Raw genomic sequence first — 27,715 nt, forward strand, 5'->3', positions numbered from 1 at the left:
TGTAAGGCAGACAGAAATAGGGTCTGTATCTAAGCTCAAGACAGTTCAGTTGCTGTTTGATAGTAAGCAAGACAAGCTGCTCAAATCAATTAAAATGTCCATGTGTCTCCTATGTTTTAGTTTGACATTTACGTTACGTTAAGTGCCTTCACAGAAAATGCGAAAAAACTAAAAGCTTGTTTTGTCTTCTACAAGCAAACACTCCAACCTCAAATAGGAACCTCAGAGGAATCTACAATAAATATGTATAGAATATATCAATATAAAACAAACCGTATCAATGAATAAGATCTGCAGAAAAAAAAGATTTTCCAGATGCAGATAATTTATTTTTAAAAAAGTACATTCACAAAAAAGAAAGTATTTTTTTTTTTTACATATTTCATATTTTCCTATGAATGTTTAAACATAAAATTCAAACTCAAAACATTCACATTATGTTATATTCCCAATCCCTCATGCCACTTCCCTCTAACCCCAGAACAGTAAAACATGGTAATTATGTTAACAGATACCAAACAATACAGTCACTGAGTGTATCCTGGATCTACTGTTCTCTCTAGTGGATATAAACACACAGCAGTAGTATGTACAATTACAAATATAAAAACAATATGATATGCTTAAATATCTTCAACAATTATAGAAATGTTGAATATATGGTAAAAAGGTCTAGTTTGAAGCCATAAGTGCTATGCTTTTATGTCAATACGAAGGTTTAAATCTAACCTACACAAGTGGATACAAAGAACCTTAATTGTACATTTAGCTACAGGGGATATTAGTATAGAGGTTGCCTGGCCCCCTTGCATCAGTGAGCTTGCAGTCGGGTGTGTCTGCAGAGAGAGGCAGAGGAAGGTAGGAACGGTTCAGTAAGTCACTGCCTGAGCAGGCGGTCAGACTGACTGAGAGGAGCTCATCACTCACCCCTGGACTGTCTTTCGGTCCAACCTCCTCGTAGACATACTTGTTTCCTTTTGGCCAAAGAATGATACTGTCTTTGTTCAGAGTCACATAATCTGAGAAGACTCCGGCCCCTTCAATCTGTCCTCCACTGCAGAGGTGTCTCTCTGACAGGAGCGGGGTGCATCCCTCTGAGGGCTTTTCCAATACTGAACTCTCATCTTCAGAAACGATCTCCAGCACAGAAGACGTGGTTTCCTCAGAGCATTGCTTTGCTGTTATTGGTGGATTCTGTAGCACAGATAGCAACATGTTTACACCGTGGAACACTGACACAATGTTCATGTTATATTTTAAACTTATTTTTTCACCTATTCAATGTATGAACACATTTCATGTCATTACAATTATATATTATATCTATATTTATATTGTATCTTTATGGCTAAATTAGTATTTAACCGAAACCATGTTTCACTGGAGTAAAATATGTTATGTTCAAGTGATGCAATGTTGCACCCACGTTGCTTAGATACATGTGTAACCAAATGGTAAATGCAGCATGTTAAATAATGTAGATAACTTACCCATCTCTGTTCGTCGAGGTCTGTCAGAAAACCTTGGAGGACTTTATCAAGGTTGGGCACTGGTGGCCAAAAATACAGCTTGAGCTTACTACAGTATAAACACACATAGAGCAAAGATGTAAAGAAAAGGATAAGAAATGTGGAAATTCATCATAATATTATCAATATTCTTAGGTCTCAAATTATTATTATTAGTCCTCAAAATTCATCTCATTTCAATCCTAAAAGATGAGGAACAACAGTCCTACCGGAGGTACGTGGGAAACAAGGAGATGACAATGATGGCCATTATCAGCAGGGCGACAGGGATAGACAGAATGAGCAGTGTGCCTGTAAATGTGATTTAAACAGCATTAGGGTTTGATTTAATCAGAGCAACACACACAGACTAAAAATCTACTCCTATTTTGTTGTGACTTTTACTAATAAATGTGTGTCAGATCTTTGTCAGTCTCAGTATGAGCTTACCTGCGTCAGCAGGGGTTTCACCAGTCAGCACATCTGACCAGTCACTCCAGTGGCCTGAGTAAATAAACCCATTAGGTTTAGCTCTGATCTTAACACTGTACTGACTTCCTGTCGGGACCTCCAGACATGCACCGGTCTCAGGACCCTTTAGGAACACCGTCTGTGAAATGAAGGTGGATTTCACTTTTAATGTTAAGAACATACATGACAATCTTAGTGATTATGTGCAATGCAATGGGTCATTTTGCTAATTTTTCACTAGGCATTCGTCACTGAATGTATAATTGAATAATGCCTTCTCTGGTGCCATCTGGTGGTTATATGAGCAATGAAACTGGCAGCAACGATAACCTGCTGTTGCATAGGCACCTGTAGCCCTAATTAACTGTAGTTAACCTTTTGATACACAAGCTATGAGAACCCCTTCTAAGGGACAACATGGGTAAAAAATGACCCTTATTGACTTATAATGTTATTTCATGCATGGCTGAGTGTTTCTTAGCTATATTTTTAGAAATCAATTTATTTAATCATTTAATATTCCAAGTATTCATTTAATATCTTGTTTTTGATCACCACACATCATTATTTTCATTCTAGCTTTCTTAATGTAGTAAATAAACGGTTTTTGTATTTCTACATCAAGTTTGCATACATGGGTAAAAAATGACCCATGTATGCAAAACATCCTATAATAATAATTATTTTATCAGTGATTTGGACCAAACATTAAATGTGGCTGGGTGGTGTGGGTGTTTACTCTTTTTAGCCCACATCTTTCCATTGCCCCTGTAATGTGCTTTTGAAGGTGGGGCGTGCCATCCATGCATCTCTTTATACACTATATAGACAAAAGTATTGGGCCACCTACACATTACACCTACAGGAGCTTTTATGACATCCCATTCAAAATTCATAGGCATTAATATGAAGTTGGTCCCCCCTTTGCAGCTATAACAGCTATCCCTCATCCACCAAACTTTACATTTGGCACAATGCAGTCAGGCAGGTAACGTTCTCCTGGCATTCGCCAAACCCGGACTGGTCCATCAGACTCCCAGATAGAGAAGCATGATTGGTCACTCCACAGAACACGTTTCTACTGTTCTATTGTGATTGTAGTAAAGTGTTTTTATTACATGTTCAGCACTTTGGCTCGACCAAAAATCGTTTTTAAATGTGTTATATAAATAAAACTTGATTTGATTTGATTTACTGCTCCAGAGTCCAGTTGCGGCGTGCTTTACTCCACTCCATCCAACGCTTGGCATTGTGCTTGGTGATATAAGGCTTGATGCAGCTGCTCGGCCATGAAAACCGATGAAGCTCCCATAGTTTTGGTCTGATATTAATGCCAGAGCTGGTTTTTTAACTCTGCAGTTATTGCAGAGCTTTGGCCAGTCTACTCCCCCCCCCACAACACTCTGTAACTTGACTTGGTCTGCCACTGAGTTGCTGTAGTTCCTAAACGTTTCCACTTAATAATACCACTTACAGTTGATGGTGGAATATATCGGAGACAAACTGTCTTGTTGCAACGGTGGCATCCTATTACAGTGCCACGTTCAAATTGAATTTGAACTCTTTAGAACGACCCATTATTTCACAAATGTTTGTAAAGGCAGACTGCATGGCTAGGTGCTTGATTTTATACACCTGTGGCAATGGGACTGAACAAAACACCTGAATTCAATGATTAAGAGGAGTGTCCCAATAATTTTGTCTATATAGTGTATGTGGCATGACGAGCTCCTTGCTGAAAAGCCGCCGTGCATTGGTCACACCACCCATGTAATTAGGGTGTTGTGCAGTAAAGACTGAGTAGGCAGGCATTGAGGGTGGCAACATCGAGCACATTGTGCCAGAGCACCATGGGCCACCTCTGTGTTCTCCGCTTGCATATGTAGGTGCGAACCATCTGATCCATTGTGTCCACTCCTGATTTGGTTTTGTTATAGTACCGGATCACTTCTTTACACTGTTACACTGCTCTGTCCTCATGCATGGTGCTCAGGAGGACAACAGATTTCCCCTTTTTCGGCACATAGCTCACCATGGTCATGTTGCCACTGAATCCAGATTCTGAGCTATGCGTCGAATTTGGATGGCTTCATGACAGGCGGTATGTCCGGCTTGTTTTGGCAAAGAGTCCCCACAATTGTCAGGATCTTCTCAAGGAGCTTTTCAGCCAGAGGGATACTGGTGAAGAAGTTTTCCATTGTGATGTTGCGGTAAATAATCATACAGCAGCATTTGTCCAGTTCCTCCTGTGTAATTTGACATAGACATGAAGTCTCTTCCTCACTAGTAATGGATGACAAGGTCAGGTAATGTTCAAATATGATGTACTGTTATTTTTCACAAGATATCAAATATCTCCTTAGGTAAAATAAGTGTAAAATAAGACTTACATGAATCAGTCGTGCAAAAGCAGCCTGTTGAGTTGTGACAAGTTTGGCATGTGAAAAGTTGTCCACGGGAAACATGTTCCTAACTGCAATTTTACAAATAAAAGCTTCCTATCAAATTCCATAGTGAATACATGTTTGGTCCAAATCACTGCTAAAATTATTATTTATAACAAACGTATTATTGTAGTGTGTCTTTATTAGTTCAAATTCCACTACAGTTCTTCGATTCTTTAATCATCTTCTTATTTCACCAAATAGTTTGGCTCTCAATAACTTCAGCATACTTTCAGCTACAGAAACCATTCAAATATCAAACTATTCAGCCTTTTCAGCACATGATGGGACACTTTCAACTTTTTCAAAATATTGTATACCTTTTGAAATATTCAGCTTTTTAAACTCTTTTTTTAACATGGAACTCAATGGGAGGAACCTTCAAATCCTCTGTTAACTACACCGTGCGCCAAATGCTACTCCTGCACATACTTTCAGCTAGAGACTTCATTCCAACTTTAAAATGATCACAAGACCTTCAGCTACTCTATAAAACTTGTTATTCAGATTTTTCATATATTTTACACTTTTTGAGATATTTAACTTAGTTTGGAGCTTGGTAAAGAGGCCTTCTTCAGATTTGAACATTAGTGTGTATTGAGCAGCTCGTTAAGTCTAGAGTGCTTTGATCTCAAAACAGAGTGGAGTGCTTGAAATGTGCCCAAAAACGTTTTAAACCTGCCATAATTCCCAAACCCTATACTCCTCAGACATCATTTGTCAAGAAAAATTCAGGAAAACCTGTCCTACGTTGAAAAATTTAAAAAAATTAAGAAAAAAAATTAAACAAAATGCCTCTTGAGGGCATGAAGAGACAAAAACTTGTCAAAAAGTCCACCTAGCTCCCAATAGACTCCCATGTTACATTTGTCCGGTTCTTTCTTCAGAACAGAGAGAAGTAAACTTTAAACAAACTGCTCCCATCTCCACATTTTACACACAAAACCCCCAAAAAACCATATTGGGGTTCCCTGATGCTCACGGTCTGGTAATTTTTTTATAGGAGCCATAGTTTTTGAACAGGTGGCAAAATTGTCAGATAATCCTCAATGCATTCTTAATGGGACTCAGTTCTGCAGTTGGTTACCATGGTGTTGCTGGGCAGATTGGGCCCACACACCTGAGTTACATCATCTAATCAGAGCAGACACGCCCACAGACAGACTGGAGGTTTGTATTATTATTTTTTCAACAAAAGTTAGAAATGCAAGAGGTTTATCTCTCATTCAGAACAATGGAAAGGCTCTCCTTTCACTGCACATCTCCATGGAAACCTTTGATCTCTGGGCTCATGTACACAGATGTTTAATAATGTCGTCACCATGGTAACCTTTGATCTCTGGGCTTACACACACAGGTGTTTGTAAACATTCATTCACTACTACTTACATTTCATATCTAACTCCTTCAGCCTACTTCCAGCTACAGAAACCATTCAACTATTAAATTATTCAGCTATTTCAGGACATTGAGGTTATACATGTTGTTGTTTATACCTTTTTTAAACCTTTTCTTTTAAATATTAAGCTTCTTCACTATTTGTCCTACTCTTCCAGTTAGGGCTGAACGATATACCGTGTCATGGCGATAACCGCGGTATGCGCATGCGCGGTATTCACACCGCAGGGACGTGCGGTTTTATTCATTTAAAAAAAAAAAAATGCTAACGCACTTGAGCACAGAATTCAAAATAAAGATACCCTTATTACTTATCGAAACTGCACATACAATATATCCGATTAAAGCTGAGACTCCACAGATTATTTAAGTATAGTATCTAAGCCAGAGGTGCCCAACCTTTTTTGAACCGAGAGCTACTTTTAAAGTTGCCAATCTGCCGAGATCTACCAGTCCAAATAGAGAGGCGTAGCCATTACTGACAGCCTACTACCAGGTAAATACACACTTCTACTTGTATAAAACTGACCTTCGTACGATTAATACTTCATAAAATACTGCAGATCCTTTATCGTTCCTCTTTCTAATCTACACACAAGTATTTAACTGAAGTTACACAACAGTGTTGTTGATACAGAGTTGGAGTTTATTCACACGTCAGTGGGTAATGTTTTCAAGAAACATTGAACAGTGCTGCCACATATGACAGGAAAAAAAGAAAAGACTCTGAACCTTTTCTTTGCCATTATATAAAAATAGTGTTGCTACAAAAGTATAAATTAGGCTTACTAATAAGACAACTCAGATCTGAAGCTACACAGGAATCTGCTGCAACAGTGCAATAAAAAAGACGAAATGAATAGAATCAAACCCTTTTTTTGTTGCATTTTAGTAGATTATAAAAAGAAATGCCTTTAAAATAGGATGCAAGCAACACTAGTTTCTTAACCTGAATTGATAATAGACTATAATCAATTTAAGTTTGCATTCTTATACCATTTTGTACAATAATTATAATGAATAAGTTCAAACAAACTCAAATTTACAGCTGATTAATAACGGTATCTAACTTGAGTTTGTATCATATAAAAAACCTGTTGAAATGCTACTGTTATTTTTACTGTCCCCCAAAAGCGCGTCGGCAGCCTCCAGGAATGCTTCTTTCACAACTTCGCCATCTTTGAAAGACTTCATGTGTTTCGCAAGAACGTGACTGACACGATAAGATGCTATGGTAGCAGCCTTGCTCTTGTTGTTGGGCCTGGTGAAAATGGACTGCTGTGCATTTAGCTGTCCTTTCAGGCCCCTCCCCTTTTGGGAGCGTAGGGCAGAATTAGGAGGGAATTCCGTCTCGTAGCGTTTGTGCACTGTTTTGAAATGCCGCTCCTAAATTACCCTTCTTCGATAAAGCCACGCTCGCATTGCAGATGAGACAGATGGACTTTGAATTGGAATAGATACAAAAATAATCATCCTCCCACTCGGAGTGAAAATTATATATGCTTTGCTTCTGCCATAATTGCGGTCTTGTGTGTGTGCGGACTGTCACTCCTGTTGACACGGACAACGTTAGCGAACTAGTGCACTGCCCACTGCTCACCAGCCACGCCCCGACACATGGGGTCACGCCGGCCAATCACAAAGCTTTGATGCGTTCATGTGCATTATTCTGCCACAGGAAGATTATGTTACAGGACATTAACGATAAAACAGAATATTGTTGTTCTATTTTTAGACACATCTCGCGATCGACTGGGAATCTCCCCGCGATCGAGATCTACTGGTTGGGCACCCCTGATCTAAGCGATCCGATCTCGCAACAGGGGAAGCAAACACAGACATCACAACACGTAGCCTACCTTTTACGGAGCTTTTACGGGAGATCGTCTCACCGTAGCTGTCAATCTGATCAAAATACGTGTTCAATGGCATTACAACGAGAAAGAAAAAACGCGACTGAATCGGTTGATCCATAGGTTGATAATGTATCTGTGGCTTTGAAGCAATTGTTTATAATCCATAATTCCATTTGTATGTAAAAATCGGAGCACAAAAGTTAGCTGCTATTGGTAGCAACCAGAGTGTATGCAGCTTCCGGTTTTGGCTACGCGTCACTCTCACTCCTTATTTGTTCATGTGTTGGTGTGTGTAGAACTTCCCCTGCATGCACAGCAAACCACCAATCACAATCATTCTGTATCAAGATTGATGCAAAACAAGTGATATTTGACCTTTTTAGACAGATTTAGCACAAAAAAACCCTCTTTTGTGGCCATTTGGGTGGTTTTCCATATCTCTGGCCCACCTTGTTGGATTTTGACATGTGACATCTCTTTCTGACCGTCAGAGCCAATGGAATCGAGGGAAAATCACACAGTCCTTATTTGGTAATGTGTGTGTGTGAGACCGGAAGCAGCAGCCACTCTGGTGGCTACCATTAGCAGCTAACTTTTGCTCTGCGATATTTACATAAAAATGGAATTATGGATTATAAATTAAATAATTGTGTTATACAGAGACGTTAAAAACCTATGGATTAACTGATTCCGCCGCATTTTTTCTTTCTCGTTTTAATGCCATTGAACACGTCTTTTGATCAGATTGACAGCTACGGTGAGACATCTCCCCTAGAAGCTACGTAAAGGTACGTGTTGTGATGTCTGTGTTTGCTTCCCCTGTCCGAGTTCAGATCACTCAGTGATGATACTATATACCTATAATATATATAATCTGTGGAACCTCAGCTTTAATCGGATATCTTGTAAATGCAGCTACGATAAGTATTAATAAGGGTACTTTTATCTTGAGTTCTGTGTCAAAGTGCGTTAGCATTTTTCGCTCAGGGGTCATCTAGATGCTTCTTATGAGACTTGTGTTTTGTTTTGGTAAAAATGGTTTGTATCGTCAGTTAGCTGAGATTATTTCATTATTTCCGTTAATCTGGTATAACACATTAATAGGTTCTTAAATATTACGATCCCCTGAGACACTGTCGTGAAAAAAAAAGTAAAGTACCCGCCGGGACTTTGGGGTTTAACAGGTTAAAAAAACCGCAATATATACCGCAGGGGGGGGGAATTCGCGATGTCAGTTTTTTTCAATACCGTGCAGCCCTACTTCCAGTTTAACATTTCACTTTCAAGTTTTCAACAAAGTAATTGCAATGCATTTGAGCTGTAACAATTTGGATTAAAATCATTTCACTTTTCTGCATTTCCCCACTAAATTCAGCAACACACTTACTTGGTTTTTCTATCCAAAAGCAGCTACAGAGACCATTCAACTAATACAATATTCAGCTTTTTCTGCATTTTCAGCTAAATTCAGCAACAAATATAGTATACAACATTCGCACACATTTTTTGCAGGAAATGCATTTTCTAGTTTCATTTGTATCACACTTGCATACATGGGTCATTTTTGACCCATTGCAAACTTGATGTAGAAATACAAAAACAGTTTTAGTTCCTAAATTAAGAAATGGAGAATGAAAATAATGATGTGTGGTGATCAAAAACAAGATATTAAATGAATACTTGGAATATTAAATGATTAAATAAATTGATTTCCAAAAATATAGCTAAGAAACACTCACCCATGCATGACATAACATTGTAGGTCAATACGGATCATTTTCGACCCATGTTGTCCCTTAGAAGGGTAGTGATACAAAATGATTTTTATTCAAAAATTAAGAAAGGAAAAATGAAAGTAAGAATTTGTGATGATCATAAAAAAGTTAATTGAGGAATACCTGGAATTTTGAATTGTTAAAGTAATTTGTTGCAAAGATATTTACAATGAAATCTCCCTCGGGTCACTTTTGACCCATGTTGTGTATCAAAGGGTTAAACATATTAAACAATAACCATTATCGAATAAGAAAGGAAAAGCATGTTTGTGTGGCTGTGAATCACATCTTACCATCCATGCTTCACTCCCTCTCATCTGGTAGTCCACTTCATACTGCAGGTGGGCCGACAGAGCCTGAAGAGGAATTTCCCATTTAAGGAACAACTTGTCCTTCTCTGAAGCTCCTCTCAGATGACATGGTGGGGATGATTTGACTAAAAAGCACAAACAATTTGTCGGTAAATAACATCACAAGACCAAACTTTCTCAAAGGCATGAGGGAAAAAGGTGAAGAAGAAATGTGGTAAAAGCTAGTGACTACTGTACTTAGCGTATCGTACTTGACTGAAAATGCAGTCTGCTGCAAGTAATACGGATAAAGAGCTCAGATACCTGTATTTCTAGCCTATAGTGGACTAGATTGTACCTAGAACCTGGTTTTACACATGTATGATAAAGGCAGATATACAATATGACCACTACCTAAGCATGCAACGGTTTTAAAATTACTGGTTTGTTTATGTATTACACAGTTCACTGAAAATCTACCTCTGATGAACCTTTGCCTCTAAAGAATTATTTACACAGATATGTATTCACGTTTTATAAAGAGAGTTAAAGAAAAAACTATTTGCCTATCCAAAAGAAACAAAGAGGAACAAAGATGAACAAAAATCCCTCACTGCTGTTTCTGAGGGTGAACTCTGGAGGAAAGAAGGTCCTGTTGAGTCGAGCTGAAGAGCTGCAGAGCTTCACCCTGACTGCTCTGGACTCGTCTCCATGGAAACAGCACATTTCAGTCAAGCCCCCATCTGCGAGACACTCGGTCCAGACCAGATCTTTACTGTATAAGGGTCATAATAGAATCAGATGACCACATGTGTAGGCCTACTTGTTTTGGTCTGCACAGAGAGTGAAATACATTTGAAAGAACGATGTCCCTGAAAGTGATGTGTGTGCTGTTTACTGTGAAGGATGTAATAAAAAAACAAGGTGATATTTCTATAAAACATGTTTTAGCATGCACATACAGTATGAGGACTTTTAAAACTCAACGATGTAATGTATGTACCTGATATCCATCTTGTAGAAAATCTTGTAATCCTTCTCTTTACCATATCTGCTCCCATTCCATTGGCAGGTGATATTTTGCAGGTCAGATGTGTAGCACGTTAGTGAAATATCATCTGAAACAAGAGAAACCATGTGTTATTCAAGTGTTGCACCTGTGACAGAAGCGTTCACAGGATGAGATGCTGTGCTATGGATAACAACAGCTTCACCCTCTTTGTTCGCATCTAGTCTCACCTGCACTTTGGGGAACCACAGCTCGCACCAGGTTGGACCAGCTGCTCCAGTGTCCTGCATTTGGGTTCAAAGCATATTTTACAGCAACCTGGACATCAAACTCCTCCCCTGGAACCAGAGAGTCCAGTGTTTCACCCTCCTTTGCCTGTAGAAAATCAGACATTTTACAAAATGTAAAAAAAAAAATTGCTGTTTTGTTATTATTTGTTGTACTTATTTGTTTTACATTTGTATGGCATATTATAATTTTTCTTTTTAATACCCTTTATTGCATACTTTAAAATTTAAATATTGTATTTGTTGTGTAATGAAAAAAAAAGTCTTAGTTGCCGTGATGAACAAAAGTACATCACCCTAACCTGAATACTGGGGATATCAACACTTACATGATATATAAACTGTATTAATGTTCACACTCAGTAAGTGTGAGATACAATGATATAATGGATTGATTGAAATACTTGTTTGTACCTCCTTAATCTTCACTCCCAGCCCCTTGGAAGAGTATCGAATCCTGTACATCACGTCATCTTTCAAGTGTTTTGAGACCTTTGTCCGCCATGAAACCTGCAGCTGTCCTTCTTGGCCATTTTGGTGTAAAGACACATTGAAGGGGGGATCCAGGAGGACTAGAGGCAAGAAGGTGATGGGAAAAAGGAAATTAATAAAATACAGAATTCAGTAAAAACACTTCACTTGTATTTATCCAACAGGTGAAGACTAGGCTTGCTGTCTTATTGACAGGAAGTCTCAGCACAGACCAAGGACTCCCTGAAGAAACTGAGGATACCTATGATCAGCTGACTCATTGGCTGTTTTCAGTTAGGCCTACCTAACAAGCCATCTCCTCTTTTCTCCCTCCCCCAAAGAAGAATTGTATTGCAAAAGGAAACGTCTTACAGTGGTCCTCCACGGAGACAGTTCTTCTGTAGAGCCTGGTGTTGGTGTCGCGCTCCACCACTTCAAGGTGTGTTTCCACAAATGACAACACATCCGATTGAGGAAATGAGCAGATGTGCAGGAAAGTTGCCGCTTCTATTTTTTGGACAGACATTTCACACCTTTTCTCTCTAGATTAGAACAAATGACAGACACAGTAGAAAAGGTGGTCAATCAGTCAATCAAGGAAGAAAAAGGGTTGAATTATAGACACAACAAATGCTAAAATAAACAAGTCATTTAAAGTAAAAGGTTTTGGTTGACTTAAAGGTCCTATCATATGCTTCCGGGTGCAGGTTGACGTCACGACATCCAAATGGACCAATCCGCACACACACACTCACTCAACGTCCTGCCAACACGGCACCCAGACCCAGCACGCAGCATTCTCATCGGTTTGTCATTACTGGTATCATTTTCTGGTTGCTAACAAAAAACATAAACACTGATGTTCAGCTGTAACGGTGGTTGACTAATCAGAACAGAGTGGGTGAGCTGACCAATCAGAGCACAGTGGGCTCACAGGGAGGGGGGGTCAGGAGCTCCAACATGCCTGAGCTAAGCGGAGCTCCGCACACACACTCACTCACTCACTCACTCAGCCTGAGCTCCGCGGAGCTCCGAAAACACACTCACTCACTCAGACCCCACGCAGCAACCAGGAAACGACACCAGTAATCCAGCTCACACTGTCCGCTTCTCGAGCCTCAAAGAGCGGAGCAGCGAGCGGAGCAGCGAGGGCCGAAACGTCCCGCCAACATGGCACCCAGACCCCACGCAGCATTCTCATCCGTTTGTCATTACTGGTGTCATTTTCTGGTTGCTAATAAACGCCATTGTAACACATAATCACTGATGTTCCGCTGTAACGGTGGTGGACTCATCAGAACAGAGTGGGCGAGCTGACCAATCAGAGTACAGTGGGCTCATATAGGGAGGGGGGGACAGGAGCTCCAACAAGGCGTGTAGGACAGAGAGTAAATACACATACTATACAGAGTTGCTGAGAAACCAATGTGATTTTGGAACATTGAACAATTTAAATCTATTCTAGTAGAAATCAATAATGGAATTATGATCAGTAGAAATGGCCATGACATGGGACCTTTAATATTACAATTCCCCAAGACCTTTTGTAGAACACACGGTAAAGAAGCAAGTTTATGATTCAGAGAAAATGTAAGGAAACGTATCTACTGTTTAAATCTTTTGAGACTCTCATAGTCACTAAACATACAAAACACAATATGTGTACTGTCTATAAAACATACCTGAAAACAGTGTAGAGTAAATCATATGTCCTGTTGTCTGCAGTCTCAAAGAAGCAGGTGAAATCCTGCTCAGTCCGGGTGAAACATTTAGGATCCTTCTCATCCTTTAAGAGCAACACATCTGCTCCAGAAATAACAAACATAATGCATGAGCATGGAATAAAGCACGCACTCCACAATCAAACAAGATGGCATGCCTTGACTTGCCCCAAGGCTTTTGGGGCTCTGTTTCACAAAGTAAAATCACATTTTTTCAGTGGCAGCAGACACATTAAGACTTGAAAAGAGCTGTTAATTGGACTGAATTAAAACTGATTCAACTTGAAACTCATTTTTGAAAAGAGTAATCCTTACACCTACCTTCCCTTGACAGATGATTGACAGTTTTACAATGTAGCCCAGGCACAAAGCCCACTTGTATCCAAAAGCTGAGGAGTATCCGCCACCTGCAGTGCAAATCCATGGTAGATAGAGATATTATGTATTTTAAACCACCATGGCACCTACACTAACACAACACATGTTTGTGAAGGTGCATTGTGTGTGCTGTAGGTCATGCTAGTGTTGGGCAAGGTTTAACAGTGTTGAGGGGTTGGATAAGAGAGCTGTGCTCGAAGCAGGAAGCTGGCTTTTTGCAGAGTGGAAGTAAACGACAACAAAGCAGTTTGTTAACTGTAATGATAGATTCCAACATTTGAAACCAGATAATAAATTATTTGACCAAGCCCAGCAAAATGTGTCCCTTAATCAATTTATATTAACCATTTTTAATAAACCTGCACACATGAAATGCATGTTTTATTCCAAGGGTATAAAACTGCAACTTCCTCAGGACTGCTCAACAGGATTGGGTGTTAACCACCAGATAATGTGGACAATTATAAAAACCAATACCTCTGGAGAAACCTCAACATTACCAAACGTCCCACCCTCTCTACCTTACCCTTATTTCATACCAGAATAATTCCCAGTATAAATTACATTCCAATGTAATGATACTTTTTAGTCAATATTAGACATTTTGTTCTCCATATTCGGGTTGCACTACATTTCTCACAGAGATATGGTGAAGAAGCCTTAGATATTCTTTGATAAATCTTTAGGTAGATGATTGCTAGATCAAGCAACTGAGCAACTCAGATGTAATTTAACTTGGAAGCATGAAAACATAATGTTCACTTTTGATATTCGGCAAATTGGGGCAGTGGAAGAATATGAAAATGTAATTGGAATTTTCCCTGGAAATGTTTCTGTAACCAAAACACTTTATACTAAAGAAAGCAGATACATGTATTATTAATTTCAATATAATGTTTGCCTTTTCATTATTATAGATCAGGGAATAGGAAACCAAGTGCTGAGGTCACATGGGGGTCTCACTGGTGCCGGGTCTTCGTGTGGGAGTCCTCAGGAAGCTGGCCCACTCACACCATGTTTGACAGACAGCTCTGTGCCTGCGGTTGGTTTGTGGAGGAAACCCAGTGACAGATCAGCTCAGAGCAGCAGGGCAGATCAGTGTTCCTGAACTCAGCAAGGACACTTTGGCCCCCAGCAGCCTGGCCTGTGGTTTTCCACCCCGCTCACTACTGAGCAGGCAGGAACAACAACAACAACAACAACACAATAATCTTTGCTTGAGTCCAAATACTCAGTGTCCGCATTTTATAACTGGAAACTGGCACATAGTACAACTATTTGTAGTGATGAGTCCAGTCACCACGCAAAACCTTTATTTAAGGGACCAGTTAACGAAAACAAACTGTACATTCTCATAATTTGGATATATAACATTACATTAGTTATGTTGCATATTGGTCAAGGAAAACCCTGTATTAGTAGCATTTCTCAAACAACTACTTGTTTCGTGGAGCTTTTAAATGCAACACATCTACAATGTTTGCATTTACTCTGTATCTCTGACTACATTCGAATAGGAAGGCTACTGTATGATACATATATGTGACCTTTAAAAGAGACAAACTATATACAGTAGTGTTTACATTCACATGGCAGTGATAGGCACACAGTCAAATACATAAATGGCAACAATTAGGCTGTTTTTAAGTGCTACAATGAATGCATCTTTCATGTTTTTCTAACAGTCTGAGAACTTGAATATGTCTGTGTTCTAATCCTTTCTCCATTTAGAGCAATGGAGGAAAAATAAAGTCCAGTTTCAACACCCCACAGACCCTGTGGTGTTTCAGCAAGGCACGTAGCTCCTTATGTGCTGCTTCCCCTCAACAGTCAGAGAAAAAGGTCCAGCATTGAAACTTTTGTATCAGCAAAAGGTACAATGTTGTGCCTTTTTTTCTAGGACTTGTATGTAGTAACAGGGGGTCAGAATTTCCCGAAAGTTTAGTAGCAATCGCATCGCTCAATCCAAGGCCCAACAACACTCCTCCTCATCTCCTAATGCCTCTGATACCTCCACACAGTGTCCTTTCACAGTCCTCCTTCTATAACTGGGTGGTTTTGATTGGGCGCTTGGGCCTCCTGTCTCGACGTTGAGCGGCGGGGTGATGGCAGTAACGCGGCGACCATCCTCGGGACTTCCTCCTGGAGCTACGTGGCATGCTAGGGCCTGGGGGGGCGGGTAGTCAGGCCTCCTCGGCTGTGGCGTCTATCCCAGCGTAGGTGAAGTTTTCAAAGAGAGCCATGTTCACATATGCCTGGAAGTAGATAGAAGCGTTTCATTAAAGATACAAAAATAAATAGTACAAATGTCAAGCCATTAAAGGAATGATGGCACTACCTGTTTTTTTAATCATAGACTGTACAAAACATGGGCGTAGACTCTGTCACATCATCCATATTTTTCTGAAGAGCCATTGTTAAGCTGAATGTGAGTGTGTAAGATTACATTTAATAATTATTATTCAATTGTATTTACAATTAAGTTAAAGCCTTACTATAATTGAACACGTGAATAACGTACAAAAACACACTTAATGAACAGTTGTTATTAGTAGGGAAATTAGATATTGAGACTAAAACCTTTTTTTGGTACCAGGTTGTATATTTCATTTGGCTGTAAAGTTGGGCATTTCAATATGGGGTTGTACGGGAATTGCTTTTGGAGACAGCCTCAAGAGGCCATTTGAGAAACTGCAGTACTTTATGCTTGGGTGTTAAAAGCATCAGCTGTAATTACTTTTAAGAGAATTTGGGAATTAAGGGAATTTCTGATATTGCTTTGATACTGTATTACGCACTTGGTTAGGAACAATACAAAAGGAAATGTTACACTAGTGCACTGTAAATACATTCCAATAGCAATATATGTACCATATGTGTAACATTTTGAACAAAATAGCTATTTTATTTCTAGTTTTCTGATGTGGCTTTAGCAACGGGTTAGCCATCTTGGTGTGATGTTTGAACACAACAGGACATTTTCCTATTCTTCCCTTCCTGCCGACATTGTGTGAGTGCAGCTTTACCTTCCTGGCCTCCTGCATCCTGTTGAGCTGGACAGACACTTGGGCGAAGGGGGGTCTCTCGTAGGGCCGATCCCTCCAGCACTGCTTCATCAGCTCATAGCTGCACACAGAGAGACATTGGTGAATAGGGTAGAACAGAAGAAAGAGGGACAGAAAGATAACCACAAAAGGCTGAACACTTACACCTCATCATCGCAGTTTTTGGGTTTCTCCATCCTGAAGCCTTGTGGCAGCTTTTCATAAAGCTCAGCGCAAGTCATCCCACAGTATGGTGTGCCACCTGAACCACAAACACACACAAGAAGGAGAGAAAATGCTTTTTGTGTTGTTCATGGTGATTGTTGGTCGAGCATTTTAACACCACATGACAACAGGTTTTACATACCTAAGCTTACAATCTCCCAGAGGAGTACACCAAAGGACCACCTGAGAGAGAAATGCAAAGACAGGGACATTTGGAAATTGAAAAAACACATGTGAAGAAAATATAAGGTTTTGTTAGTAACAACCAAAAATAATAATTGACTTAATGGCACTCCCTTTGTCGATAAAATGTGAGATAAGGTTAAAATGTTCACAAGTAACCAGCATCAGTTCATGCCTGCTATTTACATAGACATTAGATTATGGAATATTTTAGTAATGCAGTATGATGCTAGAAAATGCTTTTGTAGCATGCACAGTAACATCTCCAAATCGTTTTTACTTTTACAATGCATTGTATAAGGAAAACTAAAATGTAAGCATTTGAATAATTTAATAAATATGACATGGTGTGTGTCAACAATATAAAGCTTCTTCCTTGCATTTGTTTCAAATGTCATAATGCTGTGTTGTATATCATACAATCAGATAAAGTGATGTTTCGCTCTTTGTCCTTGTTTATATCTTCTCCCTTTAACTCAGACTTCTTCTTTATGTCTCCTTTACGCTTTATTTCTCTTATTAATGTTTACATCTCTCTCTGACCCTACAGCCAGCCCTCACACTTCTTCCGTTAGCTGTCCTTCAAGCATGTTCTCGGCTGTGTATAAATAGACTCGAGTTGACAAAGCAACGTCTCAGCCTGTCTGCTTAGGTGTACCAAAGACTTCCTGGTAATGCTTATCAATTACACAACACACTGTTATCATTTCAACAGAGGAATGATTTGTTGGCCGTGTCAGAAGCCTGCCTTGTCACTCAACATGCTCCAAAAGCTTTTTGCCCTTGCGTTTTCAGTTAGAGGCATTAAAGTTCCAGTACAAATTGACATTTCCATCTATAGCAATGATTGTAATAGTTTGGTTGTTAGTTAAACAGATGGGTTGACACTGTATACTCACACATCGCTCTTGGTTGTGTACACGCTGTAGTTCAGAGACTCAATGGCCATCCAGCGTACAGGCAGCCTCCCCTGAAATCCAAGCAAGACATTTATGACAAACTTTGTTGACATATCAACTTGTGATTGGGTTTGATTATTATAAAATGGCTGTTTTTTTTTTTACTGTGGTGCCACAAGTTGAACATCATTAGTACAAGCCCATGCCAAATTAGGTCAAAGTAGCACCCTGCTGTACCAGAACACACACTGGTGCAGGTGATAGCATTAACTCATGACTGCCCTCTACAGGTAATATCACATTTTGGTAGCTCTCTCAATTGATGTCAACACATACAAACATGTTATGTAAAACCAGTGGATAACTCTCAGTTTGCAATAAATCTTATTAACAGTAAGTTATCAATCTCTAAAATATATATTTATGTTGAAATACTGTATTTTTCACAATGGTATACTAATAAAGTATTAACCATTGTGTGGCAGACATTGGCTGACAGACCAAATAAATCATTGTGGGGTATATTATTTGGAGATATCTAATTATAAATCTCTTGCATTTTGTCTTTGCAATTGATTAGTCTTTAAGTTATTGTCTTACATTTTCTGAAAAAAAGCTTATTTTTGTAACCACTCACCATTGTCTTCTTAACGTAAACTTCCTCTCCGCGGGAAAGGCCGAAATCTGCTATCTTCGCCACAAGGCTGTCCCCAACAAGAACATTCCTGGCTGCCAGATCCCTGTGGATGAACTAGAAGCAAGAGAGTGGAGTACAGGAGAGCCGTGATTTAATTATCATGCCTTTTATTTGAGTGATTCAATTACTTTGTCAACATCCACTGTCATGGGGAAAACACCTCACAAAATAAGTAAAAGAAAGGTATTCATCTTCAGAAATTAATATACAAGCAGCCACCCAGATGTTTCCCCTCGTACCTGTTTGTCACTTAGGTAGTGCATCCCGGTTGCAACGTCTACAGAGAACTGCAGCAGCTGCTGGGAGGTGAGGGTGGACGCAGTGCCGTGCTCCTTGGCAAAGGCAGGATCCGTCTCCAGCACTCGACTCTTCCTCAGGAAGTCCAGCAGGTTACCATAGGGAGCATATTCAATGGCGATATACAGATAACCTGGAAGAAAAACAGAGTAACATGAAAAAGAGGAGTTTACCCTGTGGTTTACTCTACTGTATGGAAATATTCCCTAATAAATGTGCCATAAATGTCCTTTTTTCATGTTGTTTGATGTGGGTTTGAGGTGTAAACTCTCCTTGCAGTACATAACGTATTACAGGAAAATCCACAGTTAATAGAGTTAAGGGTGCTGCTAGTAAACGTATCATTATACATGTGTACAAGCTGTTTGCAGACTATTTGCTGGGAAGAGACCCAGCTGGTAAGGGGCTTGGTATTTAACGTTTCTGTCTTTACACAGAAAGAGGTAAACCAGAAAATCTCCAAGAGATCCACCAGATGGTCGATGTTTTGTTGATAGATGGCAGCCAAAAAAAAAGTTCCTACGGGGCACATTAGTACTTGTTGGAGGGGTTTCATGTTGATTTCACCAGGACGGGTGATGGTGCCAACGCAATTAGTTAATGCCATATGTTGAAGGAAAGAATAAAGGGCCGTTGAAAAGGCTGATCAAAGAACTGGAACAATAATGTTCCTTCTCAGCCACAAGATGTTAATCAGGACATGCTGTGTTTCATACAGCCACAAAACAGACAAATTCTGTGACTAATGTTTCATAACCTCCCAACTTCTTTAAACAGGCTTAGAGTTTGATATACATTAAAACACTAACCATGCCATAAGAAAAAACAATGAAGGTCTATAAAATGCAATCAGAATGTATTGTTTGTGTGTTTTTGGTTTTGTCTTCCTCCTAAAATTTAAGTATCCGTCAAATATCTTCTATATTCATTAACTCCTCCTATCCTGCTGTTCAACAGTTCAATGGTGTATAAACCCTGAACAAACATAATTATTTAAAAGCTTGATAGCTGAATGGTAATTTGTTTGTAATACCTCTGTAAGATGAGAACATGTAACAGCATAAAATAGCACCATATATACAGAACTTGTCTACCACTTTCCCTGTTGTAATAAAATAATACATTGTATTTTAATAGCTTCTGCAAATGAAGAAGCAGCACATGAATAACATATGCCCATTGCATGTCAAAGAAATATTTCCTGAAAGCATGTCTTCCTTCTTTATTTTCCCATTTTTATCTCCAGCCTGCTTTCCTCCCCCCGCTTTCCCACAACATTCCTTCCTTTCCCTCTTACTTCCTTCCTCTTTTCCTCCATTTTACAATGACCTGTAAAATGTGACATTCCATATTATAAATGTAATATACATGTTTACCTTTAAAATATGTTTTTCTTATTAAAATCTACAAATTGCCTAATATAAATATTTATAAGAAGGAAACAAACGGCTAAATCACCAAAGACCAAAACTGCAGGAGGGAGAATAAGGACCTGATATTTAAACTCCAAAAAGTTATGTCCATGATTGTTCAAAGATGTTTGGGTTTTACAGTATAAATGTATTTTGTGTTCGTATCACGGTCTTCCTCACAATAGAAGACATTTATTGAAACCAACACATGTAAACAGTAGACTCTGTAGAGTCAGGTTCTACTTAACAGTAACACTGATGAGCAGACACACTGCATCAGTTATTTATTATTCAAAGCTGATTTGGTTTTGTAATGTCCTCACTGATGTACTTTGTGAACTAACCTTTCTCTCTCAAATGTAAATCAGTCTTGATCAAACAGAAGCAGTTTAATTATTCAATCTATAAACCATCAGCTGGAGCTATGGAAAACCGATACTCCATAGTAAGAACTGGGGTCAAGGATACCTTCTTCATTCACAAATACATGACAAGTAGGTTTGTGAGACCCATTGGCAAGTCAAACAAATCTACAGAATGCTTTTGGCAATATTGTTTAGCTTGGACACATTCTGGTGTCCTGGCAACCTGATCCCTTACAGTATAGCAAACAGGTACTATTAGACAAATTAGGATAAATAGAGGTGAAATATGGTCAGAATTTTGTCTGAAGGATCCTGACTAATATATCAGCAACAATAAGTCCTTTACAAAGTCAAAACTCACAAAACTTAAATACAAATGTATTGGTAAATACATTCAGATCTTTTGAATTCAATCTATACAGTAGATACACTTTGCTATACTTGACCAATATTTGACCACATAACACCTCTGTACAGTCAAGATGTCGCTTTGAATCATCTCCATGTCATGTAAATAGCTAAATCTATCTGCTGATAAAGACTGTGTGATTCAGACACACCCTCAAGACAAAGCAAAGTAAGATAAAAAGATGTTCGAATATTTAAGGTAAATGCTCTATTTGTTTTATAATACAAAATGAGTTACACTGCAACATATTACCTACTGTACAGTAGAAACTGTGCATAATACATTCAGCAGACATATTTTATTGCTACATGCATTTTTCCAATTATATTTTACCGTCATCAAACTTATCAACTGTCTACCAAATGGCAAATATTTTAAAAGGCCTTTAAACAAGATAAGTAAGGTAAGTTAACATTTATGCAACCTACAACATACTGTACATATTTGTACTATAGGACTTATAAACTCCTATCCCTGCCAAAAACCGTAATACAAATCAAACACATGGATATTTCCTCCATAGCCTTACATTGAAAACTCATGAATATCCATGACAGCCACTAGGTGTCGCTCACTCACCTCTGTTCTCGCAGGCTCCTATCAGGTTGATGATGTTGGGATGCTGGCCTAGTTTACAGAGCACCTCCAGCTCCCCTGCAAAGTCTCTGTGGTCATTCTCCGAGGCGAACTCTGCAGGCAGATCAGCATGCGCAGCTTCATTAAATAAAGTGCATGCAAAGCAGATTCAGTCGGTGCCTTAGAAATGAAATGTTCAAGTTGCATTGCATGTAACTTTCTGCCTGTGCATGTGTCTGTTTTGGGGTCTGTTTTTTCTCATGCCGACAATCAAATTGCATTTGTGGATCAATAAAGTTGTATCAAATGTAATTGAATCAGTCAAACAATTCCCTGCACTGGACCATATTTGCTGTGTCCCAGTGTGTGCCAGTGTTACCTTTTAGCATCTTGATCGCTGCACTCATTTTGCTGCCATCCTTCTTGATCATGGCTTTGATGACCTGGTTTGGAGAAAGGTTGTTAGCATGAATATTTAAACCAGTGAATAAGGACATCCACCAAAAGACATTTAACATATTCAGAAAATACAGTAAGCGCTTAAATACCTGGCCAAAGTTTCCCTCTCCAATGACGTCTTCAAACTTGATGTCCTCCCACTCCAGGATTGGATAGGTGAGGGGCTCTGGCGTCGGTTTGGGCCTCCGCGTCAGGGTCAGAGTTCCTGAATTAAACTGTAGAATAGTCTCTTCACCCTGGGGGTATAAACTGTCTTAAGCTTGGCAATAAATACACATTCATTAAAAGGTCTTGCCAGATGACATCAACAAGGACCTGAGAAATCCCTATGCTTTCCCAAAAAATTCAGACCCTTACCGATCCAGACTGGTAGGTGAACGTGCGCCGGCGGTTGAGCATCGTCTTGCGGATGAAGAAAAGAGCCAACAGTGCCAGCAGGATTGTCACACAGGTGACGGTCACAGAGCCCACCACTGCCACCAACAGCTGGTAGCTGTCCCCAACAGGCTTCCCAGCCACACCCTGCGTGGTTGGGATCAAACTCTGAATACCTTTTTTGGCAAAGGGGAAGAGATGGAACGGGAAGACAGAGGGGTATGGTGGAAGAAGGAAAGAATCCCCAAGTAGGGAGATTGAGATAAATAGGCTTTATATATATTATTATCCTGAGTAAATCTCTGTCATGGTGGGTGGTCTCACCATCTGGGAAAAGCAAAATGTTGGCAACACTAGAATTGTGTAGACATTTTCCAGTGGGAGTTACTTTTAGCTTGAAGAGAAAATAAACTTTTCTCCAAAAATCTTTAAAAAGTCCTTGATTTACATGATTATATTGGATTATTCAATATAAAAAAATCATAGTTTTTGCTGTAGTATTGTGAACTTTTCTGGTTTGACATTCCATATCTAGGTCCCCAATTATTTACAATAAGAAAGTCAATCACGTGTAGCATCAATGACTTCCTACTCACCATTCCCTTGTGTCATTGCCTTGACAATCTTGCTCCACTCTCCCGGCACTTTGGAGAAAGCTCTCACTCTGAACTGGTAGAGCGTGCTGCCGTTGAGAGCTGTCACATCTTTGGCGGTCTTGTTTCCATCGTCTGTGTCCACCCATGGGTGAGGGTTCCCCTGGCCTACAGGCTGGTATTCTATGATGTATTTAATGATGCCTCCATTGGGATCTTCTGGAGGCTGCCACCTCACCTGGATGGCTGATATGGACAGAGGGAGGGCCAGGACATGGCGTGGTGATGATGGACCTGAGACAGAGGGATATCCAAGTCAGGCAAATCAACAGTGATTGTGTAAAACTATATTCTAAAAACAGATGTACTGCCCATATCAGATACTTTGGTGCTCTGGGAATGCTGATAACAAAGATGTGGGTTTATCTGTTTCTATCTTGTTGATCTCATTCATTGCAAACTAAACTGGATTGTTCCTAAACTTTAACTTTCAGCTGCTTTACTTTTCCTCAAGTGCGCAGGGAGAGAGTCATGAAGCAAAAATCAAGCACAATCCTACTGCATTGAAAATCCTGCAACATTTCGAAGGAGCCTTCCTTGCAGCTTATTAACAGCAGAGTTTCTAGTTACCCTGGCTGTTGATGCGGAAGTGGTAGGATTTGGAGGGCGGCCCCTGGCTGCCACAGTTGATGAGGTGCACCACCACGGTGTAGTCTTGCTGGTACTGCAGGTTGTGGAACTTTGTGGACAGCACAGTGAGCAGGGTGGTCTCCTCCAGTAGTTTCTCACTGTAGGGTGGAGGCCCGAAGAGCTGCACTAAAAAGCCACTGGCTGTGCCGGCATTAATGCCATTGTTGGGGGGCAGGCGCCAGCGTATTGTGGCATTGCGGCCTTCCATAGAGCTGATGTCAATCTCAGGTTGAACTGTGGGCTCTGCAGTGACAGAGAACACAGGATGAGCTGAGGGGCCAACAGCTCATTGTGAATTTCTCTCATTGCATCACTCACAGTTCAGTCAAATTGACCGCTGAGGGATGGATAATGTTTTTTTGAAGGGAATTGGACCGTAACCTTAGTTTATATTCCTTGGCTGCTGTACAGTCGTTAGGACTGTTAGCTCACACTAGCTTTGAATATTGGCCCTGGCCCTTTCTAAATGAACCCCACAGTTTATGTGGGCTTTCTAAGGCTGCTCTGGTTTCCTCACCAAATCTACAGACATGCAGCTTGATGGGAGCATCTGTGCATGGTCATGCCCCAAATCCAAATTACATACAAGTTCAAAGTAAGTATACAGTTTACATGAAGAAAGTTAAAGGATAAAGCATACTCAAAACAGTCAATATACATACTTAAAACCCTTGATTTTTGAGTGCATTGTTAGTAATGTTGTCCACTATACACCTATAATGCATTACACAAACGTAAAAAAGTAACGCATCCCAAAAGGGCACTATCACTTTCATGTTAAACAAAATCACAAGATATCTCTTTGTTTTAAATGCAAACTTGTCATGTAAATAATTTTGAAAACGACTTTGTACCAGTCAAAAGAGTGTGGTGGTGCAGGAGACCAACATGAACTTGCCTTGTAACCAATACAATTTGTTCCATTTCATACATGAATACATCCACATATTGCCACATAGTAAAAATAGTCCAAATCAAAAGAAAAGCCATTTTGTTAATTTGCTTTACTCCGATACAGTATGTTCTCTCCCTCTACACCACAATCACTGAGGAATTAAATCACTTTTCAAAGGTTTGTCCCTTTAGTTCTTTTTTTTTTGCAGATAAGTGCGCAGAGATCATTTCAGTCCACTGGTATCTTTCTATATTTGTCCCTTACTTAAGTTATGTGTTCACTGGGGAAAAGACAGCTGGCTCCTTTAGGCCTGGGAAAGGCAGTGCACTGCAAACTATTAGACCAACCAGACACAAGATAATTGTGCTTGCTTAAGTTATGTGGTACAGATAATAGACATTTGTTCCCAGGCAAGATTTCCAGACAGATATACTACTATGTTCAGTATGTGTGTGGTCCCAGTTATCCTTGAGTCTTACCGGGACAGTCTGTTTCCATGATGGCCTCTGGCCCCGGAGCCCCCTCTCCGCCTTCCCCAGGACGACTCAGCTGGACGCGGACGCGGTAGCGTGTTGATGGCTCCAGGTTCATTAGCGTGATGGGCTCTTTGTCACTATAAACTGAAAGTAAGTGGACATAAGGAATTACAGAAGGGTTTGGTTTTATGTTAAACAGTTTGAGTATAACAGTTGTCTTTAGAAATACATGTATAAGTATTAAAGACACAGTAAATAAATGTAAAACCAAATCAAATTGTAGAGGGGGCAATTGCCAAAGACTCAGTACAACATGATGCACACTCTTAACCTGCATTGCGTAAGAGGAAACACAACTCAGTGTTTCTTAAAAATAAGTTTCATTAATGTGCTTTGGCCAGTATTTCCACATAGTAATAGTGGAAATACTGGCAAAATTGCTCTTTGCCCAGATTATTGTAGATCTGGGCAAAGAGCAATTACTTGTTTCACGCTGTAACTGTGGCTAATACATTACAATAGTTGGAAAATGTATTGAAATATATCTTCTGATAATGCTGATGTACTGTATGTGATAACAGCTGACTAAATGACATACTGCTATGATATCTTACCTATGATGGAGGACCAAGAGTCTCCGTTCTCCACAGGCTTGTAGAGGAGCCTAGTGGAGACAATGGGGCCGTCTCCTCTGTGAGATTCAACCGGCATCACCAGCAGCTGCTTACTCCTTTTTTCCAACAGTTTGGGAGCAGTAGTGGGCACAGGGGGCTCTGAGTAGACGCAGCAAAAATATTCTCATATGAAGTGTTTGCATACAGGAAAAGGTCACAAAAACAAATATTGTCCTCTCACACGGACCTTTAATGGTGAGGTTGAATTTGCTGGAGTCCTGGCCCCCATTGGTGGACACCCTGCATTCCCACAATCCTCCTTGTTGAGCACTCAGGCGAGGGATCTCAAACATGGCTGTACTCTTATTGGAGTCCATGGTAGTGCTCGAGGCCTGAGAGCAAAGCACAACACAATGCAATCAATGAAAGTTCAAAAACACATTTCTATTTCCTGTCTTCACTCTGAGAACTTCCTCTGTTCCTCAGTGTGAAGAGCTGGTACAATTCTTTATCAGATTGTTTATATTATCAAGGAAACGGCACAGAAAGAATAACAGAAGATTTGAACATGTCACCTATGGGCAACACATGGTAACTGCTGCACTGTGGAGTGATACAGCCTTATCTCCTCAGTCCATTGTGTTGTTGACTTCCTCCAAGCTTGACTCAACCTTGTAATCATGAGCTCAATCTTAAAGGCACAGGACGATTTCACATTTTTATAAAGCTGATTACAATGTTCCCAGAAGTGCTTTATTTATTTGATTTCACAATTATGAGCAAGTTTAGTAATGTGCTAATATGCTTTCTAGCTGTATGTTGGATGAGAAGAGTAATACTGCCCTCATGCTATTAAGAAGCAGGATTACCTCAGCATAGAGATGAGGAAACAGCTAACATGGCTGTCCCTAATGTAATGCAACATTATTAAAAAATGCAAGAAATTGATAATGATAAGATGACGGCACCATTGGCTCAAACTCCTCCACCCTGTGTGGCCTTGTATTTATCTCTACCTTGACTTGAAATATATCCAACATGTGCATCTACTCATGTTTTTGCTTACCTTTAGCACAGTGCTGTCCAACTTTCGCAGCTCAATGCTGTCATGGCTAGGCAGGGGGTTGCCTGTTGCTGAACAGAATATCTTTGGGCTGGAGTTCAGATTCCACTCTAAGTTATTATCCAAATCCAAAATCTGGGGAGCCCGGTCTGAACATTGAGAGGAAGGGAGCAGAGATTTAGAAAAAGACAACGTGGATGACAAAGTGGAATTATATCGATCGCTGCAAGAAAATTAACTTCTTTTGCTAACTTTTTAGCAGTGTATATCAAAACCTTTCCCAGAGAAAAAGCCATAGCTGTACCACATGCCTGCACTACCTATATATCTTTTTTAGTTCCATCTATATCTCCAAAGATGATGTTTTAATTTGTATTTGTTGTTCAAGGAAAATAAGTCGGGCACTCTTGACTCCCAAAGATAAAGACACGTCAACCATTAATGGTTAAAAAACGTAAGAAAAAATAAACAGGTTGGTTCCAGGCTCAAGAATTACACTCAATTTAATAAACAAGTGTAACTACAGTAGACAAGTTGGCTTAATCCTGCTTTTATTGGGGTTCTGTTGTAACATAATGACGTGTCAGGTTGTCTGGTGAAACAGTTTAATGAAACGACATGTTAACCGTGAGTGTGCAATTGGGTTTGTACATATTGTAACTAGTGCAATGTTTGCTGTCCTGATAAGGAAGAAGGTGGTGATATATGTTGAGCAGGATGATAAACATTTAAATATAATTAGAAATGGTAAGTGATATTCGTACAGTAAATATAGACTATGAATGCAGTTTATTACATTCCACAGAGGAGGCAGAGCTAAAGGAAGGAATGGAGC

The 27,715-nt window shown here is 39.7% G+C and overlaps 2 protein-coding genes across 9 annotated transcripts in view; both read right to left on the reverse strand.

The window, feature by feature from the left end:
* Positions 1-304: 304 nt before the first annotated feature.
* On the reverse strand, positions 305-13,775 carry mpl (MPL proto-oncogene, thrombopoietin receptor). The gene is made up of 12 exons (XM_034210154.1): positions 13,552-13,775; positions 13,192-13,312; positions 11,882-12,051; positions 11,453-11,610; positions 10,982-11,126; positions 10,746-10,860; positions 10,357-10,517; positions 9,746-9,888; positions 1,959-2,118; positions 1,739-1,820; positions 1,491-1,578; positions 305-1,194 (listed from the first exon to the last, which is right to left on the reverse strand). Exons 1-12 carry the CDS (start codon positions 13,652-13,654, stop codon positions 766-768), a joined length of 1,875 nt encoding a protein of 624 aa, XP_034066045.1. The 5' UTR covers positions 13,655-13,775; the 3' UTR covers positions 305-765.
* Positions 13,776-14,838: 1,063 nt separating this feature from the next.
* The window catches only part of tie1 (tyrosine kinase with immunoglobulin-like and EGF-like domains 1), a 57,092-nt gene continuing 44,215 nt past the window's right edge, over positions 14,839-27,715 (reverse strand). For 3 of the 8 annotated variants that reach the window (XM_034210107.1, XM_034210106.1, XM_034210102.1), the window contains exons 8-24: positions 26,884-27,029; positions 26,065-26,209; positions 25,818-25,976; positions 25,207-25,347; positions 23,773-24,075; positions 23,146-23,436; positions 22,532-22,725; positions 22,264-22,410; positions 22,095-22,158; positions 21,719-21,853; positions 18,896-19,086; positions 18,597-18,710; positions 17,960-18,030; positions 17,020-17,060; positions 16,818-16,914; positions 16,635-16,734; positions 14,839-15,863 (exon numbers count right to left, since the gene is read on the reverse strand). In XM_034210107.1, the coding sequence (XP_034065998.1) occupies positions 15,792-15,863; positions 16,635-16,734; positions 16,818-16,914; positions 17,020-17,060; positions 17,960-18,030; positions 18,597-18,710; positions 18,896-19,086; positions 21,719-21,853; positions 22,095-22,158; positions 22,264-22,410; positions 22,532-22,725; positions 23,146-23,436; positions 23,773-24,075; positions 25,207-25,347; positions 25,818-25,976; positions 26,065-26,209; positions 26,884-27,029 (2,411 nt within the window). In that variant the 3' untranslated portion in view covers positions 14,839-15,791. The remainder of the gene's footprint in view (positions 15,864-16,634; positions 16,735-16,817; positions 16,915-17,019; positions 17,061-17,959; positions 18,031-18,596; positions 18,711-18,895; positions 19,087-21,718; positions 21,854-22,094; positions 22,159-22,263; positions 22,411-22,531; positions 22,726-23,145; positions 23,437-23,772; positions 24,076-25,206; positions 25,348-25,817; positions 25,977-26,064; positions 26,210-26,883; positions 27,030-27,715) is intronic. The other 5 variants (XM_034210105.1, XM_034210103.1, XM_034210104.1 and 2 more) reach the window with 5 other exon arrangements.

The sequence above is a fragment of the Gymnodraco acuticeps genome, unplaced genomic scaffold (assembly GCF_902827175.1).
Source record: "Gymnodraco acuticeps unplaced genomic scaffold, fGymAcu1.1, whole genome shotgun sequence".
NCBI lineage: Eukaryota > Metazoa > Chordata > Actinopteri > Perciformes > Bathydraconidae > Gymnodraco > Gymnodraco acuticeps.